The 23,794-nt window shown below is 41.5% G+C and overlaps 1 protein-coding gene across 1 annotated transcript in view; it reads left to right on the top strand.

Moving 5' to 3' along the window:
* Positions 1-23,794, top strand: part of PLEKHM3 (pleckstrin homology domain containing M3) — a 144,805-nt gene that overhangs the window by 79,874 nt on the left and 41,137 nt on the right. The window contains exons 5-6 of the mRNA XM_075284290.1: positions 6,067-6,260; positions 19,264-19,327. Coding sequence (XP_075140391.1) covers positions 6,067-6,260; positions 19,264-19,327 — 258 coding nt within the window. The remainder of the gene's footprint in view (positions 1-6,066; positions 6,261-19,263; positions 19,328-23,794) is intronic.

Here is a 23,794-nt window from a genome sequence, read left to right as displayed (position 1 = left end):
ATGACCCCAGGCATGCTTCCCCTGCTGTCCCAGTTGCATTCCAGGGTGTTGGCATCATTTCCTGAGGTGTGATAGTGGACTTGGTGACTCTCCTGAGTCGAAGTGTGGCTTCCCCTGAAACTAAGCATTTTTCCCCATAGACTATATAATGGGGTTCGATATTCGTTTGAACAGTCAAGTTTTGAGGGGCTACTCTGAATCGAATATCGAACTTCGAACATTTCACTGTTCGCTCATCTCTAAAAACGATCTTAGAAAAAAAAATCCCATTGACTTGCATTAGGATTGGAATCGGGATCGGGTTCAAATGGAAAATGATCGGAAATTGAATTTTAAAATTGATCCTGAAATCTCAAGATAGTCTCAACCCTAGTCCATAGCTGTGCCCCTGGATATAAACTACAGCTAGTTACAGTTCATAATAGGCTGGCATCATTTTGGAAATCTATTCACTAAATTTCTCTTAATTTCCAGCATGTCTGTGTGTAAAAGACAGAGAAAATATCAGCAAATTTAGATTTTTGGCCACAAATCACCACCATTTTGCTATATTGCTGGGGAATAGTTTTCTATTCATTCTCCTCTCAGTTGTCATTTAGTCCTGACTTGATTGACATTCCACTGGCCAGAATATGTCAGTTCGGTTCCAGTAGCATCCATCATTGTGTACTGGCCTTGGTTTAATCTTTGCCCATCTATATAGGACAGTTTTCTGCATAGTAGTGGTGAAACCATGGAATGCCCTATCACTATAGTAATGACTTAAAGAACACTACACTGAAATTGGGACACAGCTCTTAATCGCTGGTATCATTTCTTGATGCAAAAATCAGGAGCTTTGCGGCATTGGTTTCACGGCCAAGCACCTACAGTACATGCAAGCCTTACATCATCAAGCACTATATCAGATGTTGGGTGGAGTGGTGTAAAGCTAGGAAAATGTTACTTGCCTGACTGCATTGTGCCAACTGGCAAAGTTTGCTGGAGGAGGTATAATGCTGTGGAATTTTCCAAGAGTTGGCACAGGCTCCAGTGAAGGGAAATCTTATTTCTTAAAGGGGTTGTCCAGGTAAAAATGGACAACCCTTTTAATGTTTAAGATTGGTGGGGGCATTGAAAAATAAAATGCATATTCACCTGTCCCCATTGCTCCGGTGTTCTCCCGCACATTCTAGTTCTTCTGCTGTGGCAGTGTCTCCCAGAGGTCTGCAGAAGTTGCTGACTGGCCTCAGCGGTCAGTGAAGGGTCTGCAATGTCACTACCTGTGACATCATGTGTCCTCTGCCTGAGACCTGCAGAGGCCAATGAATGGCTAAGGCCAATCAGCGGCTTCAGCACAACTCCAGAAGAGATCCAGGATTCGCTGCTGGATCAGTAGAACCAGGACACGCAGGAGGAAACCAGAGCAATGGGAACAGGTGAGTATGCATTTTTATTTTTTTCACTACCCCCAGCTGATTTAAATGTTAACAGGGTTGTCCATTTTAAGCATACCAATACATGGACAACTGTTTGCTTCCCACTATGTGGGAATAGTTTGGGGAAGCCCGTTTTCTGTTCCAGCATGACTGTGCCCTTTTGCACAAAGTAAGATCCATAAAGCAATGGTTGCCTGAGTTTGAGTAGGAACATGACTGGCTCATACAGAGCCGCATCCAAATCCTTTAGGATGAACTAGAACACAGATTGTGAGCCTTCTTATATAGATACATGATCAGGAAAGGGGAAAAGGAAAAATATTCAGCCCAATTGCAGATATGTTTCCTTGTTTTCACTTCTCATTATATATCCTTGCTTGGCTCTGCCCAGATATGAAACACCCACAGTTTGGAGCAAAAACGATGAATCCACAAGTAAAAGAAAATTCAGCACAACCGAAGTAGAAATAGTAAAAACTTCTTCTTTATTTTCAACTCAGCATAAAAGTCAAATCATCACACGTGTCACAGGAAAATACTGCGTCAGACTGACGCGTTTCGGAAACCTTTCCTTTTCTTTTCAAAGACTTTGAAGTTTTTACTATTTCTATTTGGATAAATGGGAAAAAATTCCTACAAACACTCTCCAAAATCTTATAGAAAACTCCCAGACAACTGGAAACTGCTCTAGCTGTAAAAGCGGACCAACTCCATATGACTGTCTATGGATTTATAATGGGATGTCATAAATGATCCATTGTGTGTAATACGTATCTGTACCAGTAATTGCGTTCATAAAATGTCATCATTTTGAAAACATCTAACTTGGTTAATTAATAAAAAATGGCATTGAAGGTTCTAATTAATGTTACTGGTTATGGAAATTGGATAATTGAAAATGAGGTTGATCCAGGATTTGTTCAGATTGCAATATTTGGAGTTTGGAAAAAAATTTCTGTAATGTAGATTAATAGTAGTTTCCTTTTTTTAACCTTATTAACTACTAGCTGTACCCACGACTTCGTCCGCAGCGCCCCTGACCCTGGTGTGAACCACCTGCAGCGCGGGCCGTGGCCCCCCACGTCCCTTTCCTTGCGGCCGCTGCGGGCCCCCGCTACAGGATGGTGGGTCGGGAGGCCATGGCCTCGCTGCTGCGCCTCGGCCCCCCCCCCCCTTTCCCGCTACCCGCGCCCCCGGCCCTGCCCTTACCCACCACCCGCGCCCCCTGCCCCCATTTAGAGATTGCAGTGACCTCCTACATCACCCTTTCCCCCCAGCACCAGCCACCCGTGACCCCGGTGACCCTAACCCCCCCTCCCTTCCACATGTGCAATCCGGGCCCCCCCTTCGGCCCTGTGGTCCCATTTCCCAAAGTGTATCCACGTGGTGGCCATGCCCACAATTCGCCGCAAATTCGCCACTGTGCTGGCTCCCAATTCCGCCCACACACCGCCATGTGCCTATAGGTGTTAGGTGTGACTACCAGCGCTGACGTCATGCCCAGGTCGACAGCAGAGAAGGAGAGAACTTTTGAGGGTTGTGGTGGCGTTTTGGGGTGAGTGAGACACATTTAAAGTAGCCTATTACCCCTTCATGGCCAATATGTAGGTGTGTGTGAAATTTGTAAGAAATCCGTTCAGCCGTTCGGGTGTGATTGAGTAACAAACATCCAAACACACAAACCCACAAAATATGTAGGTGTGTGAAATTTGTAAGAAATCCGTTCAGCCGTTCGGGTGTGATTGAGTAACAAACATCCAAACCCACAAACATCCAAACTCACAAACTTTCACATTTATAATATTATTAGGATGTGCGAGTCAGAGAATTTTTGGTTGAAGTATTGTAGGTGCCACTAATTGTCTAAGCAGTTAGTCCACCCTTGACCCAAAGACACACAATGTGAACCGTTGTTGCTCGAGTCCGTGGATATTCCCCAGATGTGCCAGAAGACTTCCAGCCATACAACATGTCATCATTTGACATATAGTTTTTGAAAAACTTATTTTGCATCCTGCTGTGTCCTCAAATGTCTATGTAAAAAAACTTCCTAACTAAACTTGATCTGAAAAGTTTATGTAATATTACAGCTACATTTTACCTTACTTGAAATAGAATGTATTGATTTTTTTCCCTTTGTCGGGCAGTGATGTTTTTTAATGCACTTTCCAGGCCTAATTAGGAGTTATTTGCGATTAAACTGAACTTGCTTGGTACAATATGTCTAGAGAAGATGACATTTAAAATCTAAAGAAAAAAACCTTTCTACCATCATTTGCCTTCCTGAAATAGCACAATTTAGCTCTGTCTCAGTGTAAACATGGACTTAAGGGTCTGGAAGCCTAATGGCATTGCTCAATATATCATTTTCCATCATTCTATTCTCAAGTGTCATAGACAAAATTTCCCCCATGCTTAAGAATGGAATACATTAGCAGGAGCTATTTCATCTTTTCCCTACTCCGGCTGAGTGAACACATAATAGGAAAAAAATTAGTTCAGTGGTTTCTGGTAATTAATCTATCCTTGATGCAGTTGGCCTGTGTGCTGTATATTGTATGTCTATCTGTAATATTGCACCATTTTGTTTCTTGCAAATAATAGTAGATCTGATTAAAAAAAAATATTGTATTTATATGGAGTAAAAATCCCTTAATTGTAATACAAGTAGTGTTCCATGTAAGAGATGTTTCATTGTAAATGGGCTTTGGACAGCAGTAAGAAGCCGTTCGGTCATTTTCCTTGTTGAATGCTATTCTGAAAGCTGCCAAAGTACTTGCTATGTTGAGGTTCGGAGCTGAAGTACGGTATTCAACGGCACTATTTCGCTGTAATTCGGTTACTTTGACCTCAGAACATGGTTATTCATTTGTGGTCTTCATCCAAGTCCTCGACCACTGATGATAATCTCACTACTTTACTAAGAAATATAATAACACATAGTTAGATGGTGTGCAATGCTTGTTAAAGGAATTGTCCATATAGTTCACAAATGTAGTGGGTAGAGTAGGCTTAAAAAAAAAACAAAGAGGAAGAAGAGAAGTAATGGTTGTCCTACTAATGTCCTACTGCTTTCTGTCTGATCCTATGATCTTTCATTTGTAAGGGTATGTTCACACTGAGTTTTTTTGCAGGTGGATTTTGAAGTGGAATACGCATCAAAATCCACCTGCAAAAATATCTCCCATTCATTTCAGTGGGAGTCACTAGCTTTTTTTTCCTGCTAGCAATTTTTTTTCAGCTAGCAGGAAAAAGAAGCAGCATGCCCTATCTTCACGTGGATTCTGTGGCTCGAGACACCCCCATGATTAGGCCCATTTAACCGGGCCAAAACAGGTGTGGGATACCGCGACAAAATGCCCGTCGCATATAGCCATGCCAAAAACCACATGGCAGAAAAGGTTTCCATCGTGTAAACTTACCCAAACGTTTCTTTGCTGCAACGGAAAGATTACAGAGGGGCACCAATGGAAAGGAAATTACTTGAACCTTTACACGATAGGGCCATTTTATGGTGGAGAATAAAAAAACAATTTTTTTTGTACATGCGGTTTTTGTACATTTTTTTTTTCCTTTGGGTTATTCAAAGAATTTTTGTGTCTTTTGTTTAAATTTAAATAGCTTTTCTTCTCAGTTACGGTAATTTTTAGGTGACAATTGTTGTGTCACTGGGGGTAGGGCTAAGCTTCTTTTTTTGTTTGTTTGTTTTTGTATTTATTTGTTTTATACATTATGCACCCCTATAAGGTCATAAAAGGCTTACAGTGCAGTGCAGGCTATATCAGTTTCTACATCAGCTTCATACTGTGGTAATTCATTTACAACCAGTCCCTCATTACTGACTGCAAACATAGCAGATAGCAGAACAAGTGAAACCCTGCCCACCAATGTGCCGAAAAAAACAGGAAGTGAAAGGAGCACACAGCCTGCAGGTTGGTGAACAAGCGTTATGGGAATACCCCTTTAATATCACATTGCTAGGGGTTCGACACCTATGACCCCCCCCCCCCCCCATAAGCAGCTCAAAGATTCAATGTCTCTGGGGTGAACGCCGCATCCACTTCACAGGCCAGTGATGTCACCTGGCCTGTTTGCAACTCAATTCTAGTAAATGGGGCTGAGCTGTAGCACCAAACACAGCGACTACGCAATGTTGATAATGTCCTAGGAATAGGTCAACTCTTTTGTCTCACAATACCGTTTTAATAATAAGATGGTAGACGATTATGCAGATCATAGGGGTTTGCATTCAAAAGGTAAAACTTCCAGTTTCCTTTTGCTTGGCCATTTACTTGCAAAGATTCTAAGAAGGTTGCATGGTAATAATATTATGTATAGTAGTATATATGTTATAATAACAATGCTCTTCCACATTAGAGGATTAGAATAGATGCAACCTGCTTGCAATATAGTATCTCAGCTAACAAATAATAATAATTAAGAGGCAACTGACAAACAGAAGGAAAAGGTTGGGTTTTTTTTTGGTTTTTATAAGATGCCTGTGAGGCAGGTGCTCTTCCTAACAATATATACTTCCCGGCTGTGAGATTACGAAGGGCATTTAATCAGCAAAACTTTTACAATGGAAACAAAGGCAGAAATCAGGTTTCCAGACAAGCTGTGCTGACAATGTGCCCGCTTTTTTTAGGTATCCAAGCAGGCTAAGGAGTTCTTGGAGTATGTGTATGAAGAGCCATTGATTGATGTGCAGCAGGAGAATCCATTGCTCTACCGGCATGTGGATGCATTAGCACAAGTTGTACGTCTGAGGCAGCAGCTGAAGTCACTTCGAGCCTATCTATTCAGCTGTCGTGCGGTGGTTGCAGAAGATCTACGTAGGAGGTAAGCGTTACAGGCGTCATGATCAGAAAGAAGAAAGAGTGTTTTCTTGTGGAAAACCTTATATAGAACGTTGCTTGTTCAAGTCATTTTCTAGACTCCTCATATGGAGTTCATAGGAAGCTATGTATTCCTTTATTCTCATTGGCTGAGAGAGATCACATGTCTATTGCAAAATCAATGATTATGATCCTGCCGATAGAATACATGCCACCGTCACTTATACTGAATGTAAAAGTCACACATTAAACCGCCATCTTCGGTTTTTAAGGTAAGTGGAAAAATGTATGAGATATTAGGGCTTCCCGGGAATGGGGTGTGTTTTCTCCTATTCAAAAAGTAATGGCAAACACATAATGCGTACCCCCCACTCCTTTTATTTCAGTGAGAGTGCTAGAAATAGCCAGGTGCAGGGGTGCGCATTATGCATCTACAGCTACACTATATATAGGACTAAAACACAAAAGTTATGTGGACCGCCACTGATCAGAAATGTATCCTTTATTCTATGGATCAAGAATAAATCATTTTCATGGTATAGCACCTTTAAAAATCACACTCAGATTAAAAAATTACTGGCAGTGGTTAAAGCTTTCTATCTTAAGATCAGACATAAGATCATGTCTAGATCCATTTCTGGAACGTGTGATTCCCAAATATTATTGCAGTATGTTATAGAGCAGGAGGCAGCACATTAATGTACTGTAGAGTTTTGTGGGAAAAGATTCAGTATAAGTTGCCATGTATTTGTTTCGATCTCTGTTCTATCTGAGCTCAGTTGTCCAGTGGTCAGACACTTAGTGATTGATAACCTCTCCTGTATGAGTGTACACACATAGATAACTGTCACTCACTGAGTATGGGGTGTGTGTCTCCCTCTTTTGTGACATTGTGTAAACTGAACACATATTAATTCCCCCTCTCTCTCTCTCTTATATGGGTCACGTATGTTACCTCTAGAGATGAGCGAATACCGTTTGATCGAGTAGGTAAAACACAGCAAAAATTTGTATGCCCTCCCACCTTCCCTGGCGCTTTTTTTGCACCAATAATTGTGCAGGGGAGGTGGTACAGGAAGCAGGAAAACGTAGGCATCCAAAAAAAATAGGAAAAAATCATTGGCTGGCTAAATCAGGTGACCTCGGATTTATAGTGTCAGCCATATTTGTGTCAGATGCGTTTTGGTGAGATAGGGAGAGACATTGTATTGAGGGTGAGATAGAGTTTAGCCACTGCTAGGCAGGAAAAATTTAACAGCTCTTTTCAGAGCTACACTGCAGGAACAGGGTACACATACTGAACCTGCCAAAGATGCGTCAGGGTAGCATCAAGGGACGTGGACGTGGAAATCCAGCTGGGGATCCAGTCCACAGTCCAGCTACTGGAGACGGGCAGCCAGCAGTGCCCCTCGTCATTAGCACAAGGGGACGTGGACCAGGAAATCCAGCTGGAGATCCAGGCCGCAGTAGCTCGACTGCAGATCCAATTATCTACTGAAGAGGGACAGCCAGCAGTGCCACAACATCAAGCAGGGTGCAGGGTTCCCCGCTGACGAGGCCGGAGCACCAGGAACCTATGCTAGGGTGGATAGCAGATATTGTGGACCCGCAACCAGCATGTCCCGTCACAGTACTGACGAGACACAGTTCCATGTGTCTGTGCCAGCACACAAGTTCATCGTCCTCCTCCTCCTCCAACACCACCACCTTCACCGTTAACAAATAGTTAAAAAACAAAACAAAAACAAACATTAATGTTTTATGGCTCACCCCAAGGGCTTGAAAAATATTTTTTTAGGGCTCACCCCAAGGGCCTGAAAACTAATTTTTTAGGGCTCACCCCAAGGGCCAAAAACTAAAACTCTGCTGGTTAAAGGCTCAATTCACCCAAAGGGCCTAAAACACTGCTGGTTAAAGGCTCTACTCACACCAAGGGCCAAAAAATAAAACACTGCTGGTTAAAGGTTCTACTTACCCCAAGGGCCAAAAACTATGCTGGTTAGAAGCTCAATCCACCCAAAGGGCCAAAAACTATGCTGATTAGAGGCTCAATCCACCCAAAGGGCCAAAAACTAAAACTCTGCTGCTACAAGTCTCAGTTCACCCAAAGGGCCAAAAACTATAATGGTTAGAGGCTCAATTCACCCAAAGGGCCTAACATTCTGCTGGTGCAATGCTCAACTCAATTAAAGGTGCAGTGTTTGGATGGCTTCTTTCCAAACCGAGGGTGATTCCTTTCGGTAAGATCTGATGGCTGTTTCCAGCCCTGATTATCCTGGTTGATCATGTTCAGTAATGAGGCCAGCTCAGCATGAGGATCTTCTAGATTGTCCATGCCCACTAATGTGCATGAAGACTCGATCACAGTAAATGTTCTTATTTATCTCCAATTCAATCTCTGAATGAACTGCTCTGAAAGATGGCCTAGGTACTGCTGCAATGGCAATCACTGGCTTTTCCTGTTCTGGTTCCAAAGAATCTTGTGTCTTACTTGAAGAAGAGACAATCTTAGTCTGACTGCTGGTTGCTTGGGCTGCAGCATGTGGAGTTGGGTCTGTCAGCCTTGTAATGAACTTCTCATTCTGGATCCCATTACTTTCAACAGTCTCTAAAGTCTTTTGACATTGAATTTTGTTCAGTTCCAAACGACTCTGTGTTTAGATTTGGCTCAGTCGCAGCTCCAGGACATGCCTTGGAAGGCAAGGTTTCCTTTAGTGGCTCCATCTCAGCAGGATGATGATGATGATGATGATGATGATGATGATGATGATGATGATGAAGCTTTGGTTAAATCTGGTGTCGGAAGGGAAAGTAGTTTCTGATCTACATCTAAAGTACTGGAGCATGTTGTTTGGACTATTAACACCTGATCAGAACCCTGTAGAGGTAATGTAGAGTCCGATATTAGAGGACCATTATCGGTAGTAGTGGTTGCAGCCAATTCTCCACCTTTGCGGTCCTCTAAAAAATTACCCCCAGGACTTGATGCCAAAATGTTATCAATTTCACAATCAAAATCAAGGTCAATGTCTGGGTCCTCAGTCCAATCCACTGCATCAATCCCACACAATGAGAGTGATGGTTCTGGAACCACCGTTTTAGGGGCTAACAATTTTAAAGGGGCTAACACTCTGCTGCTGCAAGGCTCAACTCACCCAAAGGGCCAACAAATCTCTGCTGGTTAAAGGCTCAACTCACCCAAAGGGCAAAAAACTCTGCTGGTGCAAGGCGCAACTCACTTAAAGAGCCTAAAACTATGGTGGTAAAATGCTCAAGTCACCTCAAGGACCTCAATCTCTGCTGGTAGCACAGCTTAAGGGCCTCTAACCTAATTTGGAAGGGCCCACGTGAAGGGCCAGAAAAGTAATTTTTGGAGGTCTTACCACATCACACACACCTAAACAATGACAGTTAAGGGTGGGGGCTTTTGGATTTCCCATTACCTATGCCATATGTGGTTGTCATGGGCAACGTGATTTAATGGGGTGCAAGCTAATGTTTCTTTAGGTTTAAATTTGTGTTTCTGTCCATACTATTTTGGAGGAATGAAGGTTCCAAAGTATTTTTCAACTTTCATAGAGGTTCCATTGAGTGTGGAAAGTGTCTAGTTGATAGGCTGTGATAGTGGGGTAATACAGGTACTTGGGCTTGTTAGATGCCCCCAGGCATGCTTCCCCAGCTGTCCCAGTTGCATTCCAGAGGTGTTGGCATCATTTCTTGGGGTGTCATTGTGGACTTGGTGACTCTCCTTAGTCGAATTGTGGTTCCCCTGAAACAAGCATTTTTTCCCCATAGACTATAATGGAATTCCATATTTGGTCGAATATTGAGGGGCTACTCGAAACGAATATCGAATATCAAATATTCACTCATTCACTACTCGCTCATCCCTAGTCATCTCCACTGCTCGCTATTTCTTACCCTTTTCCTGATTCTAGCAGAATTGTGTTTCACATGCTGGGCAGCAGATAATGTAAGCTGCAGGCAACAATGTAGCAGACAGACCAGGAGTATTTACAGCACTACATTAAAAACTGTAATAAGGCATCAATCAGGCAGACACAGATAAAGGCAATCCATAGGGCACATCATCTCTGAAGAATCAGCTTATGAATCTAACACATATTGCAGCATTTGTGACTCACAGGAGTTTTTGCCCATCGTACATTGAGGAGTGCAGTGCAACTGACTATTTGAGGCTAGATTCACATCTGTGTTAGGGTTTCCGTTCGGGAGGTCTGCTTGGAGACCCCCCCCCCCCCCCTCCAACGGAAACCTAATCCACATAAGAAAGTGTTTACCTTAGGAACCCCGTAGATCGATAGACAGTAATGGAGTCCATGTGGTATCTGCTCTGTTTCCGCATGAAAAATGCAGAGAGAGAAGCGTTTTTCATGCGGAGAGGGGAATGGAATTCCCACAGGTGTGAACCGAGCCTAAGAGTCCATCCATTAATCCAAAACAAGTTAGCAAACTTTAGTTAACATTCAGTCCCTTGCGAAAGTATTCAGCCCTCTTGAACTTTTCAACCTTTTGCCACATTTCACACTTCAAACATAAAGGTATCAAATTTTAATTTTTTGGGGAAGAATCATCAAGTGGGACACAATTGTGAAGTGGAACGAAATTTATTGGATATTTTAAACTTTTTAACAAATACAAAACTGAAAAGTGAGGGGTGCAAAATTATTCGGCCCCCTTGCGTTAATACTTTGTAGCGCCACCTTTTGCTGCGATTATAGTTGCAAGTCACTTGGGGTATTTTTCTATCAGTTTTGCACATCAAGAGACTGAAATTCTTGCCTATTCTTTGTTGCAAAACAGCTGGAGCTCAGTGAGGTTGGATGGAGAGCGTTTGGGAACAGCAGTTTTCAGCTCTTTCCACAGATTCTTGATTGGATTCAGGTCTGGACTTTGACTTGGCCATTCTAACACCTGGATACGTTTATTTGTGAACCATTCCATTGTAGATTTTGCTTTATGTTTTGGATCATTGTCTTGTTGGAAGATAAATCTGTGTCCCAGTCTCAGGTCTTTTGCAGACTCCAATAGGTTTTCTTCCAGAATGGTCCTGTATTTGGCTCCATCCATCTTCCCATCAATTTTAACCATCTTCCCTGTCCCTGCTGAAGAAAAGCAGGCCCAAACCATGATGCTGCCACCACCATGTTTGACAGTGGGGTTGGTGTGTTCAGGGTGATGAGCTGTGTTGCTTCTATGCCAAACATATCGTTTTGCATTGTGGTCAAAAAGTTGGATTTTGGTTTCATCTGACCAGAGCACCTTCTTCCACGTTTGGTGTCTCCCAGGTGACTTGTGGCAAACTTTAAACTAGACTTTTTATAGAGATCTTTTAGAAATGGCTTTCTTCTTGCCACTCTTCTATAAAGGCCAGATTTGTACAGTGTATGACTGATTGTTGTCCTATGGACAGACTCTCTACATTCAGGTGACCAATTCTCACATAATTCATAATAAATATGCATTTCATCTCAAAATAAATCTCTAGACGTTCACACTACCATTGATGTACGCTTTGCAGTGTCCGTGGCTATTGTCCGTACAAGATTCTAGCAGTGGACACTAGCTGGTCAGTTTGCAATTTCCATTCATTTCAATGGGATTTTATCTTGTGTCCTTTACTGTCCGTTTGTGTCCTTTAGTGTCTGTTTACAACCACGTCCATTTTTTCAAGCGGACAAAAAAATCCTACATGCAGGACTTTTCTGTCCATTTGAATTTTTTTTTTTTTTTTTTTTTTTTTAACATTGAGGTATGGGCAACAGACCTATAACGGACAGTAACTGATAGCCATCAGTTTAGGGCGAGTTCACTTCTGCGCCTCGGCCTCCGTTTTGCAGGTTTCCTTCTCCTGCCCGAAACTGAACAGGAGACGGAAACCTGCAGGCATTTTTCAAACCCATTCGTTTGAATGGGTTTGGAAAGTGTCCGGCCGTGAGCCCCGGTGAGCGTTTTGTGCTCTCCACGGCAAAACCGTTTTTTTTAACTGGATACAAAGTTGGACACGCAGGACTTTAAAAAAAACCGTGAGCACAAAACGCTCACTGATGCTCATGGCCGGACACTGTCTGCCAGGTTTCCGTCTTCTGTTGGCAGAAGACGGAAACCTGAAAACGGAGGCCGAGGCGTAGATGTGAACCCGGCCTTACTGTCCATTTGTGTTCTTTATTAGAGATGAGCGAGTACTGTTCGGATGAAATGAATGGACGTAGCCGGCACGCGGGGGGTTAAGCGGCCGGCCGGCGTCAAAGCGGAAGTACCAGGTGCTTCCATTCATTTCAATGCGTGCGTGCTGTTCGGATCGGCTGATCCGAACAGTACTCGCTCATCTCTATTCTTTATGATAAGTGTCCGTTTTTGTTTTTTTTTTTAAACGGACACCTTCTGAGCGGACACCAACATAGTGTCAACCCTACCTAAGCAACTTGATGTTAAACATCACAGAAGCTAACCTAAACTCCAATCATAAATCCAGCCTTATGATGATGAAAAGTGATCAAGTGATCGAAAATGTCACCATTAAAATGTCCTAAGATGTTGGCAGCATGGTGGCTCAGTGGTTAGCATTGTTGCCTTTCAGGACTGGGGTCATCAGGGTCTACATTGAAAGGTGCTTATACTAAAGTCAGTCATTTCTGTGTCACTTCCAGTGGTGGGGGGTTTTTTCAACTAGAAAAAAGGGGGGGGGAAATGCGTCCTGCCCTATCTTGAGATCGAATCAGTGCTGAAAATCCTACAGAAATAAATGGCAGGCAAAAAATAGCAGTGTAATTTTAAAGATGTCACAATAAGTGTCTGGCGTCCTTTGAGCGTTATGTCGTACCTACACGACTATTTGCTTTTGCAAAGTTAGTTATGTATTATGTATCAGCTTTTCAATAAAAATTTACAATTTAACAAAAAACAAAGCACTGAAGAGTCCACAAATTTTTAATTTTTTTTTTTAATTTTTTTTTTTTTAAAGCTTAACATAAAATACCATTTCAGAGGTTTTTTTCTTAGATTGTATGATACCTCACAGGAGACAATGTCTCAAGTTATATTTAGTTTTGACGCCCATACAGTAAAACTGAAGTGAGGCTTATCTGTTCTTTTTTTTACAGTCCACATTTGTCTTCCATGTGTGAATAACTCAGTAAGCAAGACCAATGGAAGTCCTATGACAGTCTTATAAACAGACTGAAACCCTCTGTTAATATTGCTGTCGGTGAACTAAAAGGCAAAATGATTAATGGGATTGGGACACTCCTGCATTTACTATGGTTATTTTCCTGGGTTCCTTATTAGGTGAATTCTATGGCGCTGCAGATATATCATTTACTACAAAGAGTCTATATCTCTGGATACAAAAGCGGAATACCTTTTCACCTAAGTTTGTCACTGGTAAACAGATAACTAATATTCCGTGTGGGTTAAAGTGCTTTTCCAAATGTATTTAAAGGGATTCTTACCAATACAATCCAGACCTGCAGATATACAGTAAATGTTAGCGTTAGAGCTCACTTACTTTACGTATTGACAGAAACGGTGATATCTCAGCAACGGAGGCACCAGTGCACAAAGGGAGGACACTGCTTGATTCAGGTGACCCTAACCCATCTCTTTGTGGTTTGGGTTGATATGCTGGGTTGTAGTGAGAGACCGCATTTAAGGGTAGTTGGGTATAAAATAATTAAGACACTGAACATTGACAGGTTAATTGCCTGTAACAAGTGCAAATTGTCAATTTTATAGACTTTCTCTACACTGGCCAACTGTCATGGGGTAAACAGCCATACAAATAAATCTCCATAACATAATATTACCTATTATTATTGGCATTAGGGCAATGTGCTGCCATCAAATTATAGTTTTTAAAGCTGCAGTCAGCTGACACATGAGCGCTTGTTCAACAACAAACGGGTCTTTTACACTGGTCGGCAATGGCTGTCCCTACCAACATTCATACGGCCAAGCATATCTAAAAGAAGAACCTTTGTTATCGGTATTGATAAAGGATCTGATTCTACTTTTAACTATTAGGGCCCCTGTGATGATACTTGACTATTTGGATGTGACATATTCTACAAGAGTCACACGATAATTGACTTCACAGAAATAAATGCCCCCTTTTCCAGTTATGGAGATAGACTGAGCCATCTAGTAACCTACTGAAAAGCTCCTTGGGAATTGCGGCTCTACTGGTGAAGATGGTAGACCCTCCAGGAAATAGTGTACTTAACTGCCCCGCTCATGCCAAAGAGCTTTACATTGACTAGTAACTATTTAGGCATGTAAATGAACTGGGATTGATTGAAAAGCCAAAAAAATAAAAGCTTTGCAGTCTTCAGTAGTCGTTACTTGTGAAACATTCCAGATGGCTGAGATCTCTTTCTTAAAGACACTGGAATCTATATAATGGAACGCTTATTTACAATATCTTCTTAGATAGGTATATTGGGGAAATGTGATGTAAACATTTGAAATCGCTGGCGTTTCAGCAAGTAAATTGTATGAAGCTCGGCAGACAAGCGCCCAAAACAAGGCCTCCTCTTGGGCTAATGTGTCGAGGTTACTGTTTAAAAGGTGTTATGTCTCCAGCTCAAAGAAAACCAAATGCAGAGATTGTACATTTCCAGTTTACCCTTCAAGATTAATGATCGTTCCTTCAACGCATCACCAGATGTATTTAGTGTTTAATCCTTTCAGATTGTTTTTTCTATATTTGTGGCAAGATAGAGTTAAGATTCTGACAAGGCTCACAATAAGAAATGTGAATATATAGGAATCTAAAAATATATCTGCCTTTTCTTTTTTTCTTAAAGTGGTTGTCTAGTTTACAGAACCTATTTTCATGTACCCTACAAGTACAAGTAGGGGTACAAGTACGAGTATCTCTTGACAGCGTAAAGATTGGCAGCAAACAGCATCTTGCGCTGTGCAGGGCCTGCAATTTCCTGCATAACTCTGAATGGAAATAGTGCAATGTTTATTATCCGGGTTCCCCAAAAGATCACTGGGGATTGTGTCAAAGAAACTTCCATTATAAAAAAAAACAAAAAAAAAACAACACACACATGCTTCAACTGCAAATCATCATCGGCCTACAATTTTGGCATACATCTAAACAATATAAGTCTATAGGTACTTTAATATATATATATAATTGGTAGCAGCAGTGGTGCCGACCCAAACAATCAAGACAGGGACACAAAGTGCCGCAAACTGGTTTATTTACAAAAAAGGAAACAAATAAACCTTGGCTTCAGGCACAGAATAAGCAAAATAAAATACAGCCTTAACTTCAGGCAAAGAGGCAAAACCTGCTCGGCTGAGCAACTAACTAAACAGAAATTACTATCTGTACGTGCAGCTTACTACCAACCACACTACCAAAGCAAAATAGCACAGGGACTCTCACCAGGCTCTTTGTGTCTGGACAAACCAAGTCCTAGGATTGAAGCAAGTATCTATGTTTGCTTAGTTCAATATGCTGCCAATGGCGCAGATTTATGTATTATTACAGGAAACCTGTAGCAATCAATATGACAGCAAAGAAGTGAAGACCCAAGGAGATTGACCGAGGACACAACTATCTCCTACCTGACCATGGCAGAGCCAGTAGTGATACATTTTGAGACTAGTTAATGGGATTTTACTCAGTTTCATTTATCAAAACCCTCTTAAAATTAAGATGACTTTATAAAGGTTGGTTACTTTGGACAATCCTTTCTTGCTACAAATATCCTTTAAAAAGTAAGCAGATGACAAAGTGTTCTCCAAAAAGCAAGTGTTCTGTTTCCCTGTAGGGCTATCATAGGGGAAGTAAAGCATTAGAGTCCCTTTTGTTAAATGGCATTTCCAGATAAAAGGTCTTGACATCAATATCAGATCTGTGGGGTGTGAAACCTGGCAAGTCCTACCAGTCAGCTGATATCAGTAGCTGTGGCACTAGAAGTGCATAGTGTACAAGGACAGAAGCAGACAGCGCCATCCACTGTGTAGTGGCTCTGTCAGGTCACTACAGCTCAGCTCCCATTCCTAGAATAATGATTTCTAGCAGTTTAAACGGTTTTCTCCATATTGATCATTGGTTTAAAGTAATAAAATATAGTATGTTATTTTCATCCTTTAACATTTCTACATATTTGAAGAAGTAAAATATATCTTTTAGAGGATGTTTTTTTTTATGAATAATTGGATTATTTACTCCACCAGACTTGTGACAAAGAATCGGGCCACTCCTGTCAGTGTTACCTAAGCTGTAAGCACAGCTCGGGGAAAACAGTCGGTTCACAAAATAAGATTATACTTAGAAAAACAGAGTAAAATCAAATCAATGGTCCACAGATGTAGCATTGCCTTCAATAGAGGGGCTAGTCTGTATATAAAAGCTGCAGGATATAAGAGTCTGGCAGGCCTGCTCCGAAACATGTTTACTGTAATGTTGAGATATTGATCTCACAAGGACTGATTAATGCTCAAGGCAGCCGCTGTCTGACCGCTTACTATGTCAATGGAATAGAGAAAGAGAGATAAGTGTCTGTTATTAGAACTGGAAACCAAATTATTATCCTTGCTAAGAGAATGTAATGCCATGGGTTTCTTCAGACATATTTTGGATTTTGGATTTATTTTGTTTAAAAAAATCATTACTAGTGATAATACATATAAGGAAAGAAATTGGACATGCCTTATATATATTATATATATATATAATAACATATATATATATATATATATATATATATATATATATATATATATGTTCTTCATCTACAGCCCCTCTTATTGCTGCATGACATGCAGTATTCATAGTCAGATATTCGCTCTTGAAGAACTCATTGACATTGAACATGTAATGTCATAGAATGGTGTGTTTCCTTTAAGGGTCATTAATACCGTGTCTGTAGTGTAAGTTTACCATATGTGCCAGAAATGCTCCTATAATATATATTAAACTAGCTGGTACCCGCGACTTCGTCTGCGGTGATTGTAGCAGTGGGTATATACAGGCGCGGGTAAGGTTTTCGTACTGTGTATAAGGTATGGGATATGAAATGTAACTGTGTATCTTGTTTTTCCTGTAATTCTGAGAATACGTGAGACTTTTGTGTTGAATGTTGCTCTATATTTTACAGCTCAATTTGTCCCGGACACACAGCTGCAAAAACAGGATCTATGTGTATGGGCCCATTGAAATGTACAGGACCATAGTTTTATCCACAATTGTAGATAAAAGTCTGGCCCTGTGCATTACAGTTTAGTAACTCAATGTGCCTCTTATTAATAGCAATTAACCCCATCATGTCCCTCACATTAACCCTTGTGTAAGAGTTACTGATATGTGAGAGATTTGGAGGTAATAATTAAGTATCTTCATTATTGAGGTCTTTTATTAGTACCTCCATATGTCTCACATATTAGTAACCTTTATATGAGGCACACAGGGGTTAATATGAGGGACATGATGGGGTTAACTGCTATTAATGTGAGGCACATGGAGTTACTAACACTAAACTAATAACCCCAAATGCCTGACATTAATGAGAATAGGAACTAAAGGAAAGGACCTGTGTGTTTCTTACTTTCACTTTGCTAGCAGCTTCCTCTCCTCCTCGGGGAACCTGTGCAGGATGCAGACGGCAGGAGCTATTACTATAGCAGGCAGAGACCTGAGCAATTAAGCTCCACCCCCTGGGTTTCCTGCACCCCTCTCATTGGAGGGCAGTGAGAGAAGGGGAGTGTCCTTATGCCTGAGCTCTAGCAGAGCACTGAAGGGACACTCCGACTTCATTTAACTCTTGCAGGTCCTGTGCTGCTGGCGTGCCCGTGAAATATGGCAGGAGTGCCACTCTTGGCACGTGTGTCAGGGGTTGCTGACCTCTGCTGTAGAGGGTAATATGAATTTTGTGGCTTGCTATGGTCCAAAGTGTGTGAGATTACAGAGATAGTGATGTGAGTTTGGGTTTTGTGGGGGTCCTGGGAAAAACGTATGTGCACTATTGTGACGAAAAGTAGCCTATTGCGCAATCCTGTGTAGTAACTATGTTTCGGTGGAGCGGGTTTTGCGTGATTGAGGAACAAACATCCAAACACACAAACCCACAAACATCCAAACTCACAAATTTAGGATGAACCCATATGCCAACATTATATCCTCAGAGGACACAAGTGTGCCTAAAAGGCCACAAACCAGTTATGCACTGAATGTAGATATTGTCATTTTTATTATATGTACAAACATCTGACCACAGAATTTTCGCTCCTCTATACACCCAAACAAAAGCCAAAAAAATAAGTTAATGTGATACTGGTCATAAGTGTTCAGCCAGAAAGTCCAGATATCTAATCTCGATAGAAAGATGGTTGGGAATGGTTGAAATGGATGGACCTTCACAGCACCCTATTATCAACTATCAATAAAAAATGTAGGTTAGAGCTTAGTTCTACATCCTTACTAAGGCCCTGTTCACACGGGGCACAAGACCGCGTATTTTGGTCCTGATTTTGACGCAGGTAGCCGCGTCAGAATAGGACCAAAATACTCCTGTCGCGGGTTATGACAGTCGTGGATTCCCGCTCCGGAGTAGGCCCAAATGAGTAGGCCTAGTCTGGAGAGTGCTGTTGCGAGGCAGACACTGGGGGCTGAATCAGCCGCGGAATCCACCTGAAGAAAGGGCAGCTCGCTTCTTTTTTCCATGAGCGGGAATATACCACTCACGGAAAAAAGGAAGCTAGCGGTCTCCATAGACCTCTATGGAGGATTCTGAGGTGGATTCGGCATGAAAATCCACCCCCTCTTGCCCCGTGTGAACGAGCCCTAACACTTGTATGATCAGATGAATGCAAATGTTCCATAATCTAATAGAAAATCTTTTGCAAATTACAGAGTTGCTATAGGACCAAAATGGGGAACAAGTCTATTTTAATGACCATGTCTTTGGAATGAGATGTTCAATAAAAATGTATTTTTCACTCAATTTCTTTGTGACTTCTTTTTCCAGAATTTTCCCTCGTGAATATCTTTTTCAACAAATCCACCTATACTCCCTTGCAGATCTGCAGCAGGTAATTTTTATGAATTTCTATCATTTGGAGAAAAGGTATATCATTTGATTTTAATGTGAAATATTATAATATTATTTAGTGTTTTCCATTTGAGATAATCAAAAGAACTACGGTAATAATAGGTTATTAGATATTGAAAACTAAGATTGTTTCTCTCTTTCTATAGAGGAGAGTTAGAGAACCTTTCACTACCTCCACCAACTCCAAATCTTTGAATCCTTTAATAGGCGCTGCACCACTGTATATGCTGCAGTGGCATTTTTTTTTCTCTAAACCCCACCATTCCTGAGTAATCACTTTTGTTAGTGTCATCACCTAGTTTGCTAATTAGGCTCTATACTAACTGATGGGTGGTCCTGAATGGAGTATACTGCCTGGGTTACCGCACCTGACAATAGGGAGCCTGATTAGCATATTGGTTCTGAAACTAACAAGTGATTACCCAGGAACGGTGGGGGCAACAAAATAATATTTCACCTGCACCAGAATCAGTGGAGTGGCACCTACTGAAGTATGGAAAGAGTTGCAGTTGTTGAAGGGTGCTTTTGAAAGACCATTGATGCACAATCTCCAAAAGGTTAAAAGATGCCTATGACACAAAAGATGTTATTTGGTTCTCTGAACCAGACAGCGTAAGACACTTGTGGATGAGAAGGCGGGCTCTCTGATGTCAGGTAGTGTATCCCAGGTGCATGATGTTCATTGCCATGGCCTGTGATCTTACACACACGGCCTAACCACATTTGCCATTTGCAACCATTGAAGTATTGTGCTATTTGTATACATTTGAATGAGTAAAGGGGACTTAAAGGGGCTCTATCATTGGAAAATCGTGATTTTAGATAGTGATATGCCTGAAAAGGCTATTCAGGTGGTGCCACTAGTTTTTGAAAAGCCCCATTTTCTTGTGGAGAACGGCCCAACCGTACTGCGCATGCGCAGCACACTCGTGTATTTCTCAGAGCAACTGAGCATGCTCAGTAGCTCAGTTCCTCTGCAGAATAGTTTTTTCATTGTTTTTCTTTTTTTTGGGGGGGGGGGGGGGTGGCACAAAAATACTGGGCAGCCTACGACTTAAATTTTGTACAGCAGAGCTTTTTTTTTTTTTGGGGGGGGGGGATGGTGCACAAAAAACACAAGCAGTCATAGGCTGCTTGCCTTGTGTTTTTAATGTTTTTAGACCCAAAAATAAAGCAGAGTTTTGCAGAAGCCTGCTGATACCTATAGATGGCCGCCCATGTACTCCCAGTGATAGCCATAATGACTTCACTTCCAGGTGTACAGAGGGACTGAGCATGCTCGGTATGCTCAAGTTGCCCTGAGAACTACACAAACTTGCTGCGCATGCGCAGTGTGATCGGGCAGTTCTCAGAACGGAGCGTTACTGCGCATGCTCCAGATTTCAAAGCACAGGATCGAGACTACAGAGAATGGAGGGGGTTACAGATATGGAGGAGGAGGGCATCATGGAGCATAAGCAAAGGAGGGGGGCATTACAAAACTATGACGCAGGGCGGTACTCGCTGGCCCTGAGGAATACCCAGGATGCTCACTGAGCATCATTTACATAACCGTTTTACCGATATGTAAAAAAAAAAAGGGGGGGGGGTCTTTTCAAAAACTGCTACCATTGAGGAGTCACAATGCCTATCACATTTGCATCAGTAAACTGGTATAAATCCATTAATAAATCTGCTGCAAGGTATATAAAACATAACTAACATAGCTACCAATTAAAACAGAAGTAAAATAGAAGTTTTGATCTGGCAGTACATCTCTACAAATGGCATGATTCATTTGCATACGTTCTAATAAGCTTTCCTTCGGAGGTCTTATGAGTGATGGAGACCTTTCTAGCCACAGCTCTTGAATGTTTTTAAGCTGTCTTTCAGAAGGCAGAGGTCACCTAACGCTCCCTGAACCATGAACGTTTTCTTTCTTTTCTCATGTGCACAGTGTGGGGGCGCTGTTACAGGAATCTCTGTCGGTTGCTGCATTAATTTTCCTATTGACCTGACTTGGTTGCTCCACTTTCCCTTGCCTTAGTTGTCATACATGTCTTCACACCATACCATGTGTCTTGCATTTTTCAAGGGAAGGGCCTTTCTAGTGAGTTTCCTTTCCCCTGTCGGCACTCTCGTCCGGATCATCTCATTGTGGAAATTGAAATGAATGACTCCGTCTGCTCCGGGGGAGATTTGGATTTGGTTTCCACGAGCCGTTGCCTGCAGACAATTTTTCATATGTCCTCACAGCGTGGCATGAGGTTTTCAAGCCTTTGCCAAGTCAAATAAATAGAAGCCACTCTCCTTTGGACAATACTGTGTTTATATGTATACACAGAAATATCTATTCCAGACAAGCTAAGTGGATAGGTAAATTGAAAATCCTTTCAAGGAAGGTTTAAAGGAACCATTTGAAATTAAGAAAATCCATTATTTTATCGTTGAGTATTTATTATTCCGATCCTATATTTAGACATCCTAAAACTAGACCTGGCAGGCAGAAGATGCACCAGATTTATCACAGTGACTCATGCGTTGTGATAGATGTGGTGCGTCGTGCTTTACATGGTAGGGAGCGTTCTCATATTCATGTCGTCTGCTTTCCCTCTAGGAATGCGCAGAGACGCTAAAGGCAACCTGATGCCAGAATGGATATTATCAATGTCTATGGCATCTGTCCTGGTGTTCACAACATCAGTTTTTGTGCCAGATCTGTCCAGGAGCTGCATCAAAACCATCACTAGCAGTATTTTCCTGTGCCTGGAATGCAGGATGGGTGCCAGGTGCCAATATTCTGGCATCAGTTTCCTTCCAGCTTTTCTGTACCACCCTGGAAGGGAAACTACAACGAAGGAAGTATACACAACGTGTTTCCATTATATCACATTTTGGTTGGTTTACATTTGGCCACTATTTTTGCTCCTACAGATTTTTTTTTTACATTGCACTATGTGTCATTCAGTGCTCATTCTGCACTGGGCTGATCACACAGGCCGATACAAAAAACATGTAGGAAAAATGACCACTTCCTCCAGTATATACTTCCATGGTCAGCTGCAGAGTCTGTTTTAGACAGGGGGGTGTCCTGACCACACTCAATGATTTTTCAGTCCTGCTGCGTTCTGATGATCACCCTTTCCTTCATCAGGTGATTGTCAGCTCTATTAGACAGCCAGATTATCGGGAACAAATACTCCCGATGAGTCTAATAGGCGATCTGTCACAATACACAAATGCTAAATGTCGCACCTCATTTGTTTACTGCTGAGCCCCTGAACAATTGCAAGTTACGTTTTTATGAATATCCGTCCACCCATTCAAAACATATGGCCTCTACAAGGTTATATGTAAACTAGCTCTGATTCTCCAAGTGGGCGGGAACCTTTTCTCTGAAAAATACTAAAGGTTACCGCCCACGTGGAGAATCAGATGAGTTTGGTTACATATAAACTTCTGGGGGTCATATCTTCTGAACAGGTGAACGGATTAATAAAATAACCGGTAAATTGTACAGGGTCACAACGAGAAGCAAATGATGTATGGCATTTAGTATGTTGTACAGGGGAGGCCATAGACTGAGAGCATGTTCATATTCAACCCAGGTGCCCAATACATAGGCCCAATACACAGTTATAGGCCCGTATTTATACAGTAGTGATAGGAAGAAGTATCTAATGTACACAATTTTTTGGCACAAATTTAGGAACATTTAGGTTAGTACATATCCCCTAATGTGTTTCTGATTATTTCTTAATTCTGCTATATTCTATCTTACATGATATTACCACTACATGCAGTATTACTATATACTACTCTATACTATACACTACGCGCTTCTTTGCACTAATACTCTCAGAATACAGAAATAACCTATACTACTGTTATAACTATCTTAGATTGTATATTAGTATTGCTCAGATCACCAATTATGAAAAAAATTAAAAACCAGTCATGTTCTAATGTTCGTTTTCAGCTGAAAATTCTCTGGACGCTAAGTTGAGCCATTCACCAATAAAGCAGCAGTGTAACAGATAAGCAGCCCTATGTAGTCACCCTGGAAGTGCAGACGGTTCTTATTGCTACGTGCTGTCTACATTAATCCCTTTCTGTTTTGCACAGTCAATGCAAATGTCACAGGATACAGACTGTACAGAGCAGAAACTGCACTGATAGATGGTCACGGTAAATGAAAGGCTGCAGTGAGGGGTGACTTACAAGGTGGATGGCACTTTATTATGTAGACACAAAAAAAGGAAATCTTATGACAATTGTCTGCTGCTTCTCAAGTATATACCTGTCATTTTTATGCCATGAACAAAGGGCTCTCAGCATCACTACACGGTCATATACCTACAGTGTGGATCTGCTTCTGCTGACCTTATATACCCAAGACTACAGGTTGCTGCTAGCCATCTCTTCAGATATTGCTAAGTTTATCAGTCTGCACCTTCTCTATTCAGGG

Source organism: Leptodactylus fuscus, chromosome 8 (assembly GCF_031893055.1).
Source record: "Leptodactylus fuscus isolate aLepFus1 chromosome 8, aLepFus1.hap2, whole genome shotgun sequence".
Taxonomy (NCBI): Eukaryota; Metazoa; Chordata; class Amphibia; order Anura; family Leptodactylidae; genus Leptodactylus; species Leptodactylus fuscus.
This window is presented reverse-complemented; position numbering and strand designations above follow the sequence as displayed.